The sequence below is a fragment of the Arctopsyche grandis genome, chromosome 8 (genome assembly GCF_051622035.1).
Source record: "Arctopsyche grandis isolate Sample6627 chromosome 8, ASM5162203v2, whole genome shotgun sequence".
NCBI lineage: Eukaryota > Metazoa > Arthropoda > Insecta > Trichoptera > Hydropsychidae > Arctopsyche > Arctopsyche grandis.
Window position 1 is genome coordinate 27572549 of NC_135362.1, and position 16290 is coordinate 27588838.

Here is a 16290-nt window from a genome sequence, read left to right on the forward strand (position 1 = left end):
GCCTGTCGTCGGAACCGAAAGCAGTTAATTGCGAGCACAGTCTGCGCAGCATTCCTGAGAAAATGCAGTGGAAACTCGACGTGGAAATTCGTCTCGATGCGCGGAAAGGAAGCGGTACGTATAAATACATACATATGTATAAAACGGAATCGATTTGAATACGCGGACCGGTAAATAAATGATAATTTTAAATGCGGTTTTGCAATGTGGGGCGCGGATTAAATTAGCATTTCTGAAATTCGCCGATTATGCTGAAAGGTGAATCAACGGGATCTGAAAATAACACGTATTCTCTAGATTGGGTAACGATAAAGGACATATTTGCATTCATTGTTGGTATTTTCATTCACTTGAGAGTGACAATGCGTACCTATGTACCAATGCATTATTATGCTCGTCGCTCACTGATAGTTGGGATACAGAGCTTTTCAAATGCTTCACATGGATTTTCAACGGGTTTCCGGAAATCCTTTGTTCAAAATTTAAAGTTTCCAGAAATCCTTTGTTAAACGTGCTCGTGAATTTTATGCCTACCAGCAATGTGTTTCTTTAATTCACATTTTCGAGACAACTATGTTATATAAATCTAGGTTAAATACCAATGCATTCTTTAGATCCAGATCGATAACATGTTTATAGAATAATATATTAGTGAATTGAACAAATACAAAAGCTTATAATAATCATGTATAGACTGAAAAAAATAACTTGTGAAGGGGCGGTAGAAAGTAGCGTTAGAATAGTTCTGACATAAGATTCTGATGTTAATGTTAATGATTAAACTACTTAAGCTTCTTGTCGGAGATATTAGCTAACTTCAACGTTGCTTACCCCCGTGTGTCGGTAAAATATCAAAGCGATCCAAAGATTGGAAATGGTTCAAAATCAGATCAAATTTTTTTGACAAGCAGGAATGTCACTGAACTAATATACATAGAGTGAAGCTAATAAAAATTAAGTATGCATGTTTATTTTTCTGTTTTGCAAATCTACCGTTTCCTCTTTAGGACCACCCAATTTAGTATACAATCTCATAGTATTCAAACTTACATGACTGTGGAATGTTTTTAGTGGATTTTCAGTTCCTCAAACTTTCTAGGGAAATTGTAATACAATTGAAAGATAATTTACATAGGAAAAATCCAAGTTTCAAATGGATGTTTGAACATCGCAACAACAACAACGCCTGTTAAAATTACAGGGCCAGAACACGCGTCGAAAGTTCACATCGGAAACCGATCGACGTGAGAAGACAAGACTTGGTCCATTCAAATGAGGAAGGATGCCCCATTGACACGTCGCATTCGACAATAAATAAAGTCGCACAATTTGCACCGTGCTTCGGACAAAAGCGCCAATGGGACATCACTGAAGAATTTATGCAACATTGTGCAGGAGGACGCAAGAATGCACATCAGCTGTCATACCTCGTCTCGCTCGGACTACACCATTTTATCACCGGTTTTTCGGTTGTCAACCCATAGATGGAGAATTTTCAGAATATACGTAGTAGAATCGTATAAAACGCGTCCTTGATGTTGTTAGATCAAGTGTCGCGTTACTCGGTAACGATCCGTTAGATTGGTTCCGCGATCTGATAAAAAATCGACTCCATTTGCCATTTTGTATTGCACTACTGGGAGATCGAATGTCTCTTGTCTCGATCGGTGTTCCGTTTTTTTTTTATTTCCATTTAGCTGGGATTATTTTTGAAATTCCTTCACGCATTGCAGCGCCGGATTAAGTAAGACGCGCCAGGTAACTCGAGACAATAATTAACTTTTAACGTGCAAAATGTTTCAATTAGTGTTTGCAGAGTTCGATGATCGCCGTGTGGATAATTGTTTCTCCTCTTCGACTTTGTGCCGTCTATGGGTTTTCAATTGAAGCAATAGTTCCTAGTAGAAGCAACGCTCTTGAAGAATATGTACATATTATATTATATGGCTGACATGTGCCGTTTATCAAGTTGTTTTGCTCGACGAGAAATAAATTGTGAAATCGAAAAAAAATGCTTCGTTTTGCTATTTTCTGTCTATATTATGAAATAAATTATTCCTTTTTATTATGAATGTACTCGTATGAATTTGTACTTACATATAAAATATATTACGTTTACAGGAAGTATCTGCTTTCTAAATCAAAAAGTAGAACTTTCTGCTGAATAAGATTCCTCACATTTTGCATTATTGTTATATTGTTGAACTTTATGTACATATATTTGACATTAATGAAATTGAGTTATAGATGTTATTATGCGCAATTTTTCATGATTTATTACATTAAAATTCTATCTAAGCTATGTTGAAAAGTATACGCTAAGTGTAATTAAACTTCATGATAAGAAATAAAGTAAAATTATATAGCATTTAATGTTTTATTTCCTAGACAGCAAACTGTTATTTGTTATCAAAATCTTGAAACAAATACACATCATGTATATACACCTATACATTATTTACTCAAAACGATAGTCCACGCATTTAATGGATTTTCATTGTAGGCTAGGGCTGCCATAATTGTCGAGATGCCGATCGGGACGTTTGGAAATTGAATGATAAAAGGTAAAAATGTATGAGGTGAGATGGATGGATGAGCAAGCGAATGGTCGAGGATATGATTAGCTCTGGTGACTTGCATTCGCACCTGTCTTTGGCAACTTGTCGCTTTTACACCTTTCATTCTCACATTTACCAGTTTTTCCTCAGTTATTTTTGTCTGACTGTGCTTGCTTGATAGAAAACCGGGAAAACTGACTCATGAACCGCGACACGGGAACATATGTAGATCTATAAACCGGGACATGTCCCGGTTTACCGGTACATACGGCAGCCCTATTGTAGGCTGATATTAAACCTTATCTTTAGAGTTAATTTTAACACTAAAGATGCTGACAATTTATTAATATACTAGCTGAACCCAGCATACGTTGCAATGCCAGAATAAAGCATGCAATTCTCGTTCCCATTTGTCGGAAAATTATTCAAATGTTTGTTCATTTTACCCTAACAGCGCGGGTGGCGACACGAAAACATTTGAAATTATTGCGTTGCAATGCCACTCATTCCCATTTTTCCCGTTTCCGTTCCCGTTTTAGGGCAATTTTTTTTTACAAAAAACATCGCGAACATACATACAATAACTACTGTAAGTTTTATCGCAATCGGTTGAATGGTATAGAAACGCATACGTGACAGACAAACAGATAAACATTAATTTTTTACTAGCCTCTTATTAGCTCGCTTTTTATATATGTATATATTTATATATTGAAAAAAATATATACATACATGACAATGCTATTCAGAAGTACGTGTCTGAAATTTTGAATATTTCAGAAATGTTATACCTACATATAGTTGTTATGCCATAACTAGTATAATAATCAAGTCATTTTATTTGAAGCCCAATATTGTATGTATGTTACATATGTACATGAGCAGCAATTTAGCTGTAGGAAAGTTCATCAACTCCACTTGCCAAATCAAAAGGAAGAGCACTTGAATCTTTGAAGCTCGAGCTCAAAGGACACATGCAGTTCAGGAAGTCCTGTCCGACGTCACATCCTGCGACGTCAGCTCCTTGATCCTTGAACGTCGGTCACGTACCAGACGACGATCGACCGTCGAGCTCACGGAGGAGGCTCGATTTGGGTACGCAGCAGTCTTCGTCATCAGAAATTTTTTCGCGAAAACCACGTGGCCCAAAACTTAGCTCAGAGAGAGAGATATATGAAGAAACCAGCTGCATTTCGGACAGTGCTAATTGGACCAACTGTAATTATTTTGGGGGCCGGCTCGATTAACAGTGTCCGACCGGGGGGATAAGGAGATAAATGGCTCACGACACACACAAGGCATATTTTCCCTGGACCGTATTCATTGTTGACCCTCGTTATGGTCGGTTTGACCCGAACCGAACGTTTTCAATTTCTCGCTGCTGAGAGAGTCTCGAGGAGGAGACGTGGACCAATAAACAATTTCATTCATGCGCCACACGGCCTTTATTACTTGTTTAGGACTCGTTTTAATTTGAAATTGTCCACATTATTAGCACGTCTGTGTGTGTATGTGTGCGAATGAATAAAAGCACATTTGGTGTGTCGTCTGCAATTTTGAAACTATTTTTAGTGTGAGGACGAACTAGTGAGCATGTGGTGACGCGACATGCTTGGCGATGAAATCATTGAATATGTCGTTTGAATCACTCAAACTTGATTGTTTTACAGTGGAGCTTTTCGGCTGGACATTCCCGGACCTACCCGAAGGGAAAATGTTGACGATCGCTGAAATAATTAGACCATATCCTGTTCTCGTAACACGATTAACGATCACTTGATGCGTCTGGCGTACACGCCCGCTCCTTACACAAGAGTCACACGAGTACATATATTTAGAGACGGAAGATGAAATTTGCAACTTTAAATTGAATATAATTAGATAAAACATTATGTTCAAAGAGAATGAAGAAAAAAAGTTATCAAAAGTCATCGGGTCAGTAGTCAAAAGTGCGAATTATATACATACATACATACACAGATTGTAAGAAATCATCTTAAGTTTTCACTACAAAATATAATAAAATTTAATGATTGTATGCATAGGTAATTATATTCGTTATATGTATGTTATGTATTGATTGCATATCTGACTAATCGGAATCGGACTTCGTATGCTTCAATATATGTATGCAAGTATTGGTTGAATATTGAATGATCAGATTTAAGATCAAGATTTTGATCCATACATTTTTCTCAAGTTTAAAAAATGTATAGTATTATTTACTTTTATATTACTTATCAGTAGGATAAGGAATAGACTAGAGTAACTTTTGAAGGAGTAACTGGAAAGTAATTTTGTATGCAGTTTTTATCCCAAAACTTTTTATTAATCTTGAGCAGGCGCTTTCTTTTTGAACTCTACATCAAAATCGGATTATAGTATTTAAAAAAGATTCCCAAAATGGCAGTTTAATCGTTCTGCGTGTAATATTTAAAAGAACAGAATGATCCAGAATTGAAGATCGAACCAATGAGACGCGAGGCTCCTGGCGGTAATTAATCTGTCATGGACGCCAACAGGTTCTTCGACCACGGAGTTTATTGATTAAAATTGCGATTTAAGTTCACAAACTGTTACATTACACCCAAGGGTAGACAGAAGACGAAGAGCACACATGTACACGTGCAGAGTCGATGCTAGCTGGCGAGTACAAAGTCGTAAGTTTGGAATGTGCAAGCGGCAATGCAAAAATGCAAGTTTTCGCCGACATGTAATCGTGTTGCATTACACACGACAACACGATACACCCACATGAGACTCTGAGGCGCACACAATGGTTTCTGCAAAAAGGTTTGAGCCGAAAAGTGGCAATTCGCAACCAGCCTGCAGTGATTCGGCATGTGTCACGCTCGTTTTTGGTTACTTGTAGCTAGTTTGCGAGCCGGCTCAACATGGCGCCCGAGGAAACATGGCCGAACGAGGGGGTCCGCAAGGGTGACCATGTTATGCCATGATACGCCGAACGGCGACGACCACGTTCTCTAGATCGAATTTTGGATATGTGTGAATCACGCTCTAGAGCAGAGTCAACTCTCTGACTCAAGGGCTATTTAGCACCTCTCGTGGGGTGTATGAATATATGTATATATGTATGTATGGACATACGTACTAACTCATTTTGGAATGTTACTATTTAGTGTTGACCTGTTGGGTTCTGGGTGCATGTTGAAGGTGAAGACAGGTTTTCATAAAGGGGTGGGATAAAAGAAAAGTTCAAAGTATACTTTTGAGGTAAAAAGTGCATCCGGGAACTATGAAATTTTGACAATTTTTTTCAATTTAATTAATATAATAAGAACGTTTAAACCATTATTAGCAAAGACAAAGTATATATGTATATGAAAAGTTTGATATATGAATATATTTTTTATGGTAAATGAGTTCCCTGTGAGTAGATTGTCCATAGTAGGATTGCCTGCGGTTTTACATTTTTCAATGTTCTTTTTGCTATTGGTTTATTTTTGATTAATTTTTTTTGTGAGTGCTATCCACGTGTTGGCAATACTTGTATGAATAATACTTGAGTGGGCAATCTTCTCGTGGGAAATAATCAGACAAGAAATTTTTATACACTTGATCTGATTCATATTCTTATTTAGTACGGAATTGATTGCATAATACTATAAATATACGTATATAATAAGTTATGTACCCGTTGATATTCAATGGGTTGTTTTTATAATAAGTATAAACTTCGATAGGAACGGTAAATTCATACAGAATGTACGTCATGACAAAAGATCGGCGTTGGGACGATGCTTTTGGCGCAAAAATGGTTCACTATTATCAATTATAAATTTTGCTCTCTTGCTTTGAATACTAATGGAGCGGTCTATTTTAATTTGACGAGCAGTCAACCAACGCCTAAGACCAGTCATGAGCAGAGATCGGCTACAAGTAGGTGAAGTTTTATTAGAAATGGTCAATCTCTTAGAAAAATCATCAGTGTTCAAAGCAACAGAGCAAAAGCTTGTAAAAACATATTTTTGCTTAGAAATTGACTAGTCGAAGTCTAGTCATGACTAGACTGCGGATAGAGACAGTGCTTTTTCCATGAATCGAGGCGGTTTGGCTCTATTTACAAAGCTAGAGTACAAAAAAAAAGGTTGGGCGAACCTTTTACAACAGTGTAACAATAAACGGCACGCTGTGGATCCGGCCACTAGCCATGACACTGTAACACCTATTTGTTACGATACGTTGCAATTGTTTTGAAAACTTCTTTCGCTAAGCATATCAGAATATATCAAAATGAAAAGGTATTTAAATATGTATGTATACTTTTTTTAATTCGATGTATTAAATAAATTGTAATATAATTTAATGTGATTCGCAGGTTATGATTGAAACATATGATCGAAAGTGTTTTCTTTGAGCGACGTTGATTTTTATTATAATTCATTATACGTATTGGTTGTTCTTATGAAACGTCCCAAACGTTTACAATACAATTTATCTATGCAAAACGCAGCACATATATTTGAAGATCGGCATGTGTAAAATCGAATATTTATTATTAAAATAAAATCTGTTTACAGCGGTGAGATTTATAAATGCTGAATGCGTATTCTTTTTATACGATTTGCGTAACATCAAAGAATTTTATACGGGGGCTATAATAGAGCTCAAGGTAACTAATCGATATGATACATTGAATATTTTAAAATGCTATTATCTTCGGCATAACTTTGCAGAGGGCACATTCGGCCGAGATTAATGTCGGGGGGACAAGGGGGGCACCTCTAACTTTTTACCTGATGAAGTTATGTATATTAATTGACGAAAAAAAAAGTCATACAAATTAACAAGCGAACCGACAAAAAACCGTCTAGGGGAGAATATTTAAATAAATTATTCGTGTAATGTCATATCAGTAACATCGGCGAGAGCGACTGATTACGTCTCGACCAGACGCCGGTATGAGTCTCGGCTCACAGGTCCAGCTGTTCACACAAACACCCACACGCACAGATCAGCTGTCTGTGCTGGTTCAATCAATAGACGAACCGAAAAAAATTACATCTAATAGCACATTTTCACAAAAAACCTACGTATATATACACTCGAGGCGTATACACTGCATATGTATAGACCGAAATATATACCTATAATACGTACGTCTCTGGATTGTTGCGGTCGAACACGAATTTGAAACGCTCTCAAAGTCGCTTAGCATGCTAAACGGGTATCCTCATGTGTAGTGTGCATTTTAAAAATTCCAAAATTATTATTTTACATACCTCGCGGGGTCTTTAACATTTGCAGTGTGTGTGTGTGTGTGTATAAAATTGTCTAAATTTTTGGACATTCGCTACGCCTCCGAATTCCACTCTCGCTAGAATTGCTTAGAAACGTACATTTTAAGTAGTATCATCTCATTCTGCTTACTATTTATATGCATTTTCCGATCGATGAGTAAATATACCGTATACCGTATGAATGTCAGATGATTGAATTTTATATGATTGATGCTGGAAACGGCCTCAGTTCAATTCACGTTTACCTTTTTGATTTGAGAGTTTTTGAAAGTGTTCCCGAGTATTTCAAAACATGTCTGAAGCCTGCTTTTAAATGTCATAAATCAGTTTTTGAAAATAACAATCCCTAAATCGGTCGATGAATGAAAGCTTGCAAGTATACATAATTATGGATATAAGTTTCAGATTCATATATAATAATAAACGCAGAAGCAACTGGGTATTTACATATATGTATATGTATGTAGGTGGGATTGTTTAAACGTAAACAGATAAAAGACTAAGCAAAATGGGCGGTTGTATGGCCTCCTACTAATATATATTGTCTATTAGCCTTTTGACAAATATATGAAAAATGTGATTTTCTGCATGTGGGATATTCGTGTGAGCAATACTAGTATAAATACTACTCCTGTGGGTAATCTTTTTGTGGGTTATAATCATAGAATCTTAAATAATCGATTCTATGAGAAATATATAGTATTATAGTTTTTTTTGTGCATCGTTGTAAGGTCCTAAAAAGCTACGTATTCAGTCTATCAAAGGTATTTTTCGACGGCGGAAGCTTTGAATTTTCAAAAATTTCAAAGACTCGCGAGATTTACGAGAGTTCTGCATCTTATAATTTACATAATCGAAGAACAAAGGCGAAGCAGTGCCTCCCAAACATCAACAAATGCGAAAAAGTTGGCGCGTAGGTGAAAAACGGCGCGTAGTTCTCATAAATAGGCCGATCTCAGGTGCGACGACCCCGTATATTTCTAGACGAATAAAAATAAATAATGAAACGAGACGAATCCGCGTCAACGTTTAAGGAATAATCGGCGTTGATAGTGACGTTCAAAATCATCGCCAAAATTTCACACCGCGATGGGAAAAACCTGTACGATCATTGAAAATAGTAAAATTATACGTTTGCGGTTGTACGTTTCTCGTTGGCCATTGTTCGAAGATTCCTATGTGCGATATTGCTGAGACGACTAGCAGATGATCTTTGTCGCGTATTTGGAATGACAGGGTCAAGAGTGTCTCACGACGGAGGCTGGCTGACATTAGACGACAGATCAATGAATGGCGTCATCTGGAAGGTCACGGTCGTCGTCTCCCAGCATCATCAGCTCGACGACTCTTCGCCTCTACGGGTCTCCTATTTCAATTGAGCTGACTTTTGCTGATGATGTGAAAGCGTTCCGTGATCTTCGTTCAGGCTCGGAATTGAGATGAAATGTTGCCTTTTTAAAAGGACGATCGTAATGCAGCCGGTCGGCTATAAAACAGAGTGAAATTCGTGGGAAAAACTCGAGCATAAGGACTGCGAATGAAGACACGAAGAAGGCATTACGTAGTACGTAAAACGGTGCATGACAAATTGATTATGTTTGAAATTGGACGTTCTTTGTTGGTTGTGTTTCAAGTTTTAAGATTATTCTGTTTCAAGCGTGTAAGATAATTCTGTCTGTATTTTAATTTAATTTTTAATATAATACTTAAAAAATAAAAGCGTTATAAAATTATTGCAAACAAAATTGTGATAAATTTTAAGCTTAGATAGAAAAAAAGCTTTAAATATCAATAATTAAGAAGGTTTTTATTAGTTGGATTTAAAAGTACTATAATTGAGTATAGAAATGAATAAAAATATTTTTAATAATATTGACGGAATGCAATTTGACAACAATTATCGTGAAAAATAAACTAGTTGCACACTATTTGGTAGGAGTTCAGAAAGCTGTATTTCGGAGGAAAAATTCATTTAAAATCTTTAAATATATATATTATATAATAATAATAAATGGAGAAAAATAAAGATAGTTTGCAACAAAAGTATGTAGATAGAAAGTAATAAAATTAAAAATTCTTTATATAAAATAAGATTTAGAAGATGTTTTTCATTTTTCATCATTCAATCATTTTTTGGTAAATAAATTTGAGAAAGACAAAAAAGACAAATTAATAAAAAAAAACCTTAATGATGAAATAAGATTTAGAAAAAATTCAAATTTATGGGGAATACTACCATATTTCGGTAAATAAATTCGGGGAATAAAAAAGCAGACAAAATTAAAAAAAAAATTGTCAACTTTATTTAAAAACCTTAATGATGAGATGAGATTTAGAAGAAATTCTAATATACGGGGAAAACTATCATTTGTTGGTAAATAAATAAAGACATAAAATTTCCATGTAAATTTTAGAAAGTATAGGGAAAAAAATCTACATATATCTTTTCATGGCTGTTTGGAGTAAATAAAAATGCACGATTCCAATTGGTCAGCTATGATCTTCAAACCGATAAGAAATCGCGTATGTAGAGAGGTTCATAATAAAGCTTTTCAACCAAGAGTAAGTCTATTGATATGAAAAATAAAATGTGTATAATATAATAAGAGAGGCAAACATGATTTTGTCATAAATGTGTGTACGTATCGAATGTATTTTCAACGTATCAAAGAAGTTTCACGACAAAACGACCATACAAGTACTTTCTATAGACTATTAGCACATTCTCCTTACAGTCAATTGTTCCATTCGGACGTGCAAAAGGAGGAATAAACTTGCAATTGAAGACGATGGAATGGCAATGATTAAGCGGGCGCCAAATCTATTCAATCTTTCAATTGTTATTCCTTATGATTCGATCGTCTGGCAATCGATCGCCAAATACCAAAACGATGACAAGCGGCTAACTAACGAGAAAAATATTTTACACACGCGAAAATTACATATACATATATGTATATGCCCCACATTCGAACATTACAACCCATAGAGAGATACGTCCGGTCAAACGTATTATTAAGCCAGAGAGCGAATAGTCGATGGTTACGATAGCTAAATAAAATATGTACACATGATTTTTTTCCATTATTTTTTTATTATCCTATTGCAAATACTCTGTATCGTCATAAGAGCCACAGATGTAGAAAATTCGGCGAATATTTCAGGTAAATACGATAAAAACGATACAAGAGTCAAATTGATATGTTCAATTACAATTGTAAAAGGAAAATATTGATAAAATTTTATATCCATACTAAAACCTCTCTGTAAATACAGGCGCTAGTTTCAATCGACTGATTTTCGTATAAAAATAGTTTTACTAAAAACTCTTATGTATATTATAAATAGATAATGATTTAACGTGTAAAACAATATTCGGCTAACTATGTAATACATGTTATGTAATATGGAAATAAACCACTTCCGTTTGTCGGAAGTGAAAACCTTATCAATATACTATACAAGGCCATCAAAAGTATGAATTCTAAATTTGCTGAAGAAAAATATGCTTTTTTGACGATTCCTAGAAATATGTACATATGTATATTGTCTGTCACATTTTTTATATTCAGATTTTGAATATAAGAGTATTCATTGAATAATGTATGTATGTATATGTAGATATATTAGAATTCAGATATGTAATAGATATGGTTGTTTGTTTATATTGGGTACGTTTGTGTAGAAAGTTTACATTAAAGATTATGTTCTTAAGTTATAAAAAAAAGTTACGTCTTATCTTATGTACTATCAGAAGAAAAATTCAAAAATGAGTTCACACGTGTATAGTATGATAAAAAGTATTAGTAAAATTTAAATAGTTTGATGCAACTTACGCATAAATCTTCCGCTCTTATACTGTTGTCTGTGTAGAAAACTAGCATTTCAACAGGAAGGCACTTGAAATTAGGTTCTCTCAATTTAGAAGCTAGTAATAGGCACGTGGTGCCCAAAAGTTGCAATTCAGTCTTCTTGATTGGACACACGGCCAAAAATCTGTCCAGGTACATCACGGCCAACGAGAACACTTCCTCTTGACACTTTTGCTCCTCACACACCTGCGAAAGAGTAGAAAGGATCATGTTTAAAAATAAAATCAAGGAAAAACAAACACGAGATGCTCCCTTCGAAATATCGAGCAAGAGACTTGGAGAAAAAAAAATCAAACGAATAGAAGACGCCATTATGGGAACGAAAATTTCGACAATTCAAAAATCATCGTTAATGAGTTTCTTCCTCCTCGACGGAAAAAAACCAACGACTGCCATTTTTTGCCGGTGCCTTATGAATGTCCAGAGGTTTTTGTGAAGACCTTTTGTGGAGGCTGTTCAAATACGTCTTCGGCCGCAAACGTTCAACATTCAAATTCACCGCTCAACGGTAAAGTTTAAATAAATAAGAGCGTGTGCGGAATGCGAGACTGCTCTCTTGGGTTCTAGGGTAGGAGGCAGGAGGAGGTGTAGTCTGGAAACCAGCTCGTTAGCGCCGTGGACCTGCTTATCTGGTATCTTTGTGTGGAGTCGCCGCCCCCTCCAAGCCCCTCTCGAGACCCCCGGGGGCTCCGCCACTCCGGGGGGCCACCCGAAACACGAAAACCAACGACCTGGCCATTCTCCTTCACAGGTAGTTTTGATCTTGTCGCAAAAAATAATATACATACATAGGTATAACCAAAAAAATCCATTGTTGAACCGACTGTAGGTGTATAATGTGAACGAGATTTGACCACAGTTTGTGTGATCTCCAATAGTGCATTTCGAGAATGACGAAGTGGAATGTATACATACATACATATATACTGCATCACTTTCCAGAGATTGTATGACCTTTATTATGCATTGGTAAGGATTTTCTTCCTTGTTCAAGCAAGTTGAGTCACGTGGAATTTCAATTATATTACATATAGAACATGTCCATTAGATGAGCAGCCTTTATAGAGCACTCACATAAACGTACATATATATTTTATTGGCGCAATTTATTAACAAACCAAAACACTAATCATTTATAGCCTTTCACCATCCACTGCTGGATGTAGGCCTCTTCAACACGCTTCTATTCATCCCTACACACACACTTTCCTAATATTCCTAGCGGTCTTCCTCGCATATTCATTTAAAATCGCATATTCTACAGAATGTTTATCTCGACAAATTTGTTGATTTGAAAAAAAATACAGTAAAAAATTTTACATCGTTGTATGTATCTTTGCTTTAGTTATTTATTTCCCATAGCACTTTTATCATAGCATATATTTACCAATTCTACTTATCGTCAAATTTTGAATAAACGATTGCTCAAAACTTCCCAAAAGTACTTCATTCTGTATTTACTACGTTACCTCCGATTTTTTTAAATTATTTTTTCATGTATTGGCACTATGGTATGAACCATATTTATAGTATGCTTTCTCATATGAATCAACGAAACATTTGTCATCTAAATGATGATTTTGAATATGCAATAATCTCAGCGATGAGTTCTAACCCTAAAGAGAAAAGAAAAGGCTATGATACTTTCACCAATCGAGTTGTGCCTGTTGGAAAATTGAAATGATCAAAAATTTTCGTCAAACTTAGTATCACTGTAATATATTATGTACATCATGATTTCAAATTATCAATTGTAGCAAAAATGTACGTATGTACATATCAGGCATTATCTCAACACTAGTAAAAATCGAGTTATTAAAGCTTCATATACATGTATAAACATCCGTTGGAAAATAAAAAGAAGAATCACAATATGTAATTCCATCGGTATTTGACGGCTTCAAGATCTCTGGCGACGCATGTCATAACAATACATTGATAACGAACACTAATAGCACCACCGCAAGCACGATTAGGAAAATTTTCACAGTTCGTCGACCCTTTCCGCCGAAATTTCAGTAAAAATTTCGCCTTAAAACGAGCTGGCCGTTTCGATTACCTATTGATATATCGCGAGGTCCAGCGGCGGAGGCTGTTCGGCCAGCGAAAATGGTGGAATGCCGTTTTTGTTCGATCGTGTCGTAATGGCGGTTATAATAATAATGGCGGCGGGTTCTTGTGATGATAGAATCGCTGATGCTGCTCCTTCCCCATCCAAGGCCTCCCGTCTGAAGGTGGGACAAACCCCAGACCGAGAGGAAAGGACCCGAATCCTTCTCGGAACATCTTGTTAAGGGGTCATTTCACTTTAACGGTGGGGGCACGCAATTTGGTTTAATCTCGTTAGTGAATAAATAATGTCGGTGGTTCGTGTTCCAGGGCCGGACAGGATGTGCGCTCCTCAATTGCCCGCAATATCCCCTTGGACCATTCATCTCGGACAGATTCGCGATTTATGTGTGTTATTGTCAAGCGATGAGCTCATCGAAGAAGAGGCCCCAAGAGATATCCCGGGACCGATGTGGTTCATCAACGAAATAAGAGGTCGCTAACCATATGCTAGATATTCCATCGGATGATGACGATGGAGATGAAGAGGCGAGCTTCAAAAGCTCTATATGTACATATGTATAGTGCGGCAAAGAAACGGCCAATTCCTAAATTTTAACCCACTTAAATCATAATTATATTATTTTTAGAATAACAATCGTACAATTGTGTAATGATTGAACATATATACACTCACATAAATAACTATTATATTGTAAAAATGCTAAAAAATATACAATACATTTGTACGCCAATCGCATTTTGCACGGAAACCAAAACATTTCTGACCTTTTCGTTACGATTATATTATTATATTATCTAATAATATTAAAATGTAAGTCATAATTATTGAAATAATTACATCAATGATGTTAATATAAAATTAAATAATAATAATATTGTAGTTTTAGAATGGCCCACATTTCCTCCGCGCTCTGTACGTCTCCGACTCTAGTACGGAATTGTTTTTTTCTTTAAGTTTTTTCGATTAAATCGGAAATATTTTGCAGTGAGCTGGTTTCATACCCCTGTCGCGCCTGATTAAGCGTGAAATGACAATCAATCTTTCTCTGGATCGTTGTGTGGTGTGTGAATATTGTACAAGACGCGGTCATCCGGGAGCAGAGCGCCGGGTAATTTGAACGCACTATTAAGTATAATATAAAAATGATTACACATATACCTTCGCATGGTATAAATTGTCTTTATTTATAAACGCTGTCAGTCGAGATGTACATATGCATAGCGTACAAAGAGTGAGACGAGCTAAATTCAATATGAGCTCCATCCGAGTGACGAATGGACCTCGAGAAGCAGTTTTTGTCGTGTCGCGGTACAAATTCGCTGAGGTCAGGGGTTTCGCCGCTTCAAAAGGATGAATGGACCGAGAGGTGGAAGAAGAAAGAAGGACTTAACAGAAGACAGAAAATGGTAATGAGCTGTGTGAGCTGAGCGCTCATTTAACTCGGCAATGGCGCCTTTATCGCCGAGGGGAATCTGCGAGCTCTCCTCGACGTGGAACTTCTCACCGAGTTCCTTTTACTTCTTTGCGGTCCTTCCTTTCGCAACAGTCTGAAGACAATAATGTATAAATGTATACGCGACAGAGTCGTACGTCCTCGCAAATCAAGACAAAAGGTCAAAAAGCTGGAGAAAAACCCAGCAGCCGGCGTTTCTGACCAAAGTTTTGAGCGCGCGGCGCTGGGCAGGGTCGTGATCAACATTTCGCTCACATGGCCATGATAATCTTAATGAGATGAGAACCCCAGAAAAAATGTTAAAGAACCACCATGTAGTTGTTAACGTTCTAGTGTCAAGGACAAGCTCAAACACACCCAAACATGATACGTTTGTTGAACCGCGCGCTGCGCCCAAGAATTTATCGAACAAGATAAAGATTTGATAACATTTTTGACTGAGTTATATAAGACTTGGATCCATCTGTCGATAAATTCTGCACACGAATAACGGAAGGATGTTCGTTAAAAGGCAATGAATTAATGCATCAGAACTTTTGAGAGTTCAGTTCCGGTTAGTTCAAACGGAATTTTCCATATACAACGTTGGAGAACCCTTTCCACGACTTTTAGCACCATATTTAGATCAATCCAACACATTTACATAAAAATAAAAAATGCTATGCTAAAGAAGCAATCCTAGTGAATAGTCTTGGATATAAATTAAATCAAACAAGCGAATAAATATGGCGGAAAAAAATTCGAGGCAAAAAATATGGTTCAACTTCAACTTCAACTTCAATCCGATTCAAAATTACATATATAAATATTTCGAATGTTTAAAATTGTAATTAATTGTAATAACAATGTGCCTAATTTTGGAAAATATCACCAAATAGGTCAATTTCAATATAATATTCGTGCTCAATAGATTTATTAACTCGGAATTTATGAATGGATTTTCCACCCTTGTTGCACCCACGTTGAAATTTACTAAAAAATGAATGGTAACATTATCTTTTAGTAAATTTGAAAATACATACATTGATAAGGTAGGGGATAAATATAAGCAGCTGAATCACAATCTCTTAAC

At 36.1% G+C, this 16290-nt stretch overlaps 1 protein-coding gene across 1 annotated transcript in view; it reads right to left on the reverse strand.

Moving 5' to 3' along the window:
- CycD (cyclin D) overlaps nucleotides 1-16290 on the reverse strand; it is a 67894-nt gene that overhangs the window by 41389 nt on the left and 10215 nt on the right. Inside the window, exon 2 of the mRNA XM_077436454.1 lies at nucleotides 11656-11877. Coding sequence (XP_077292580.1) covers nucleotides 11656-11877 — 222 coding nt within the window. The remainder of the gene's footprint in view (nucleotides 1-11655; nucleotides 11878-16290) is intronic.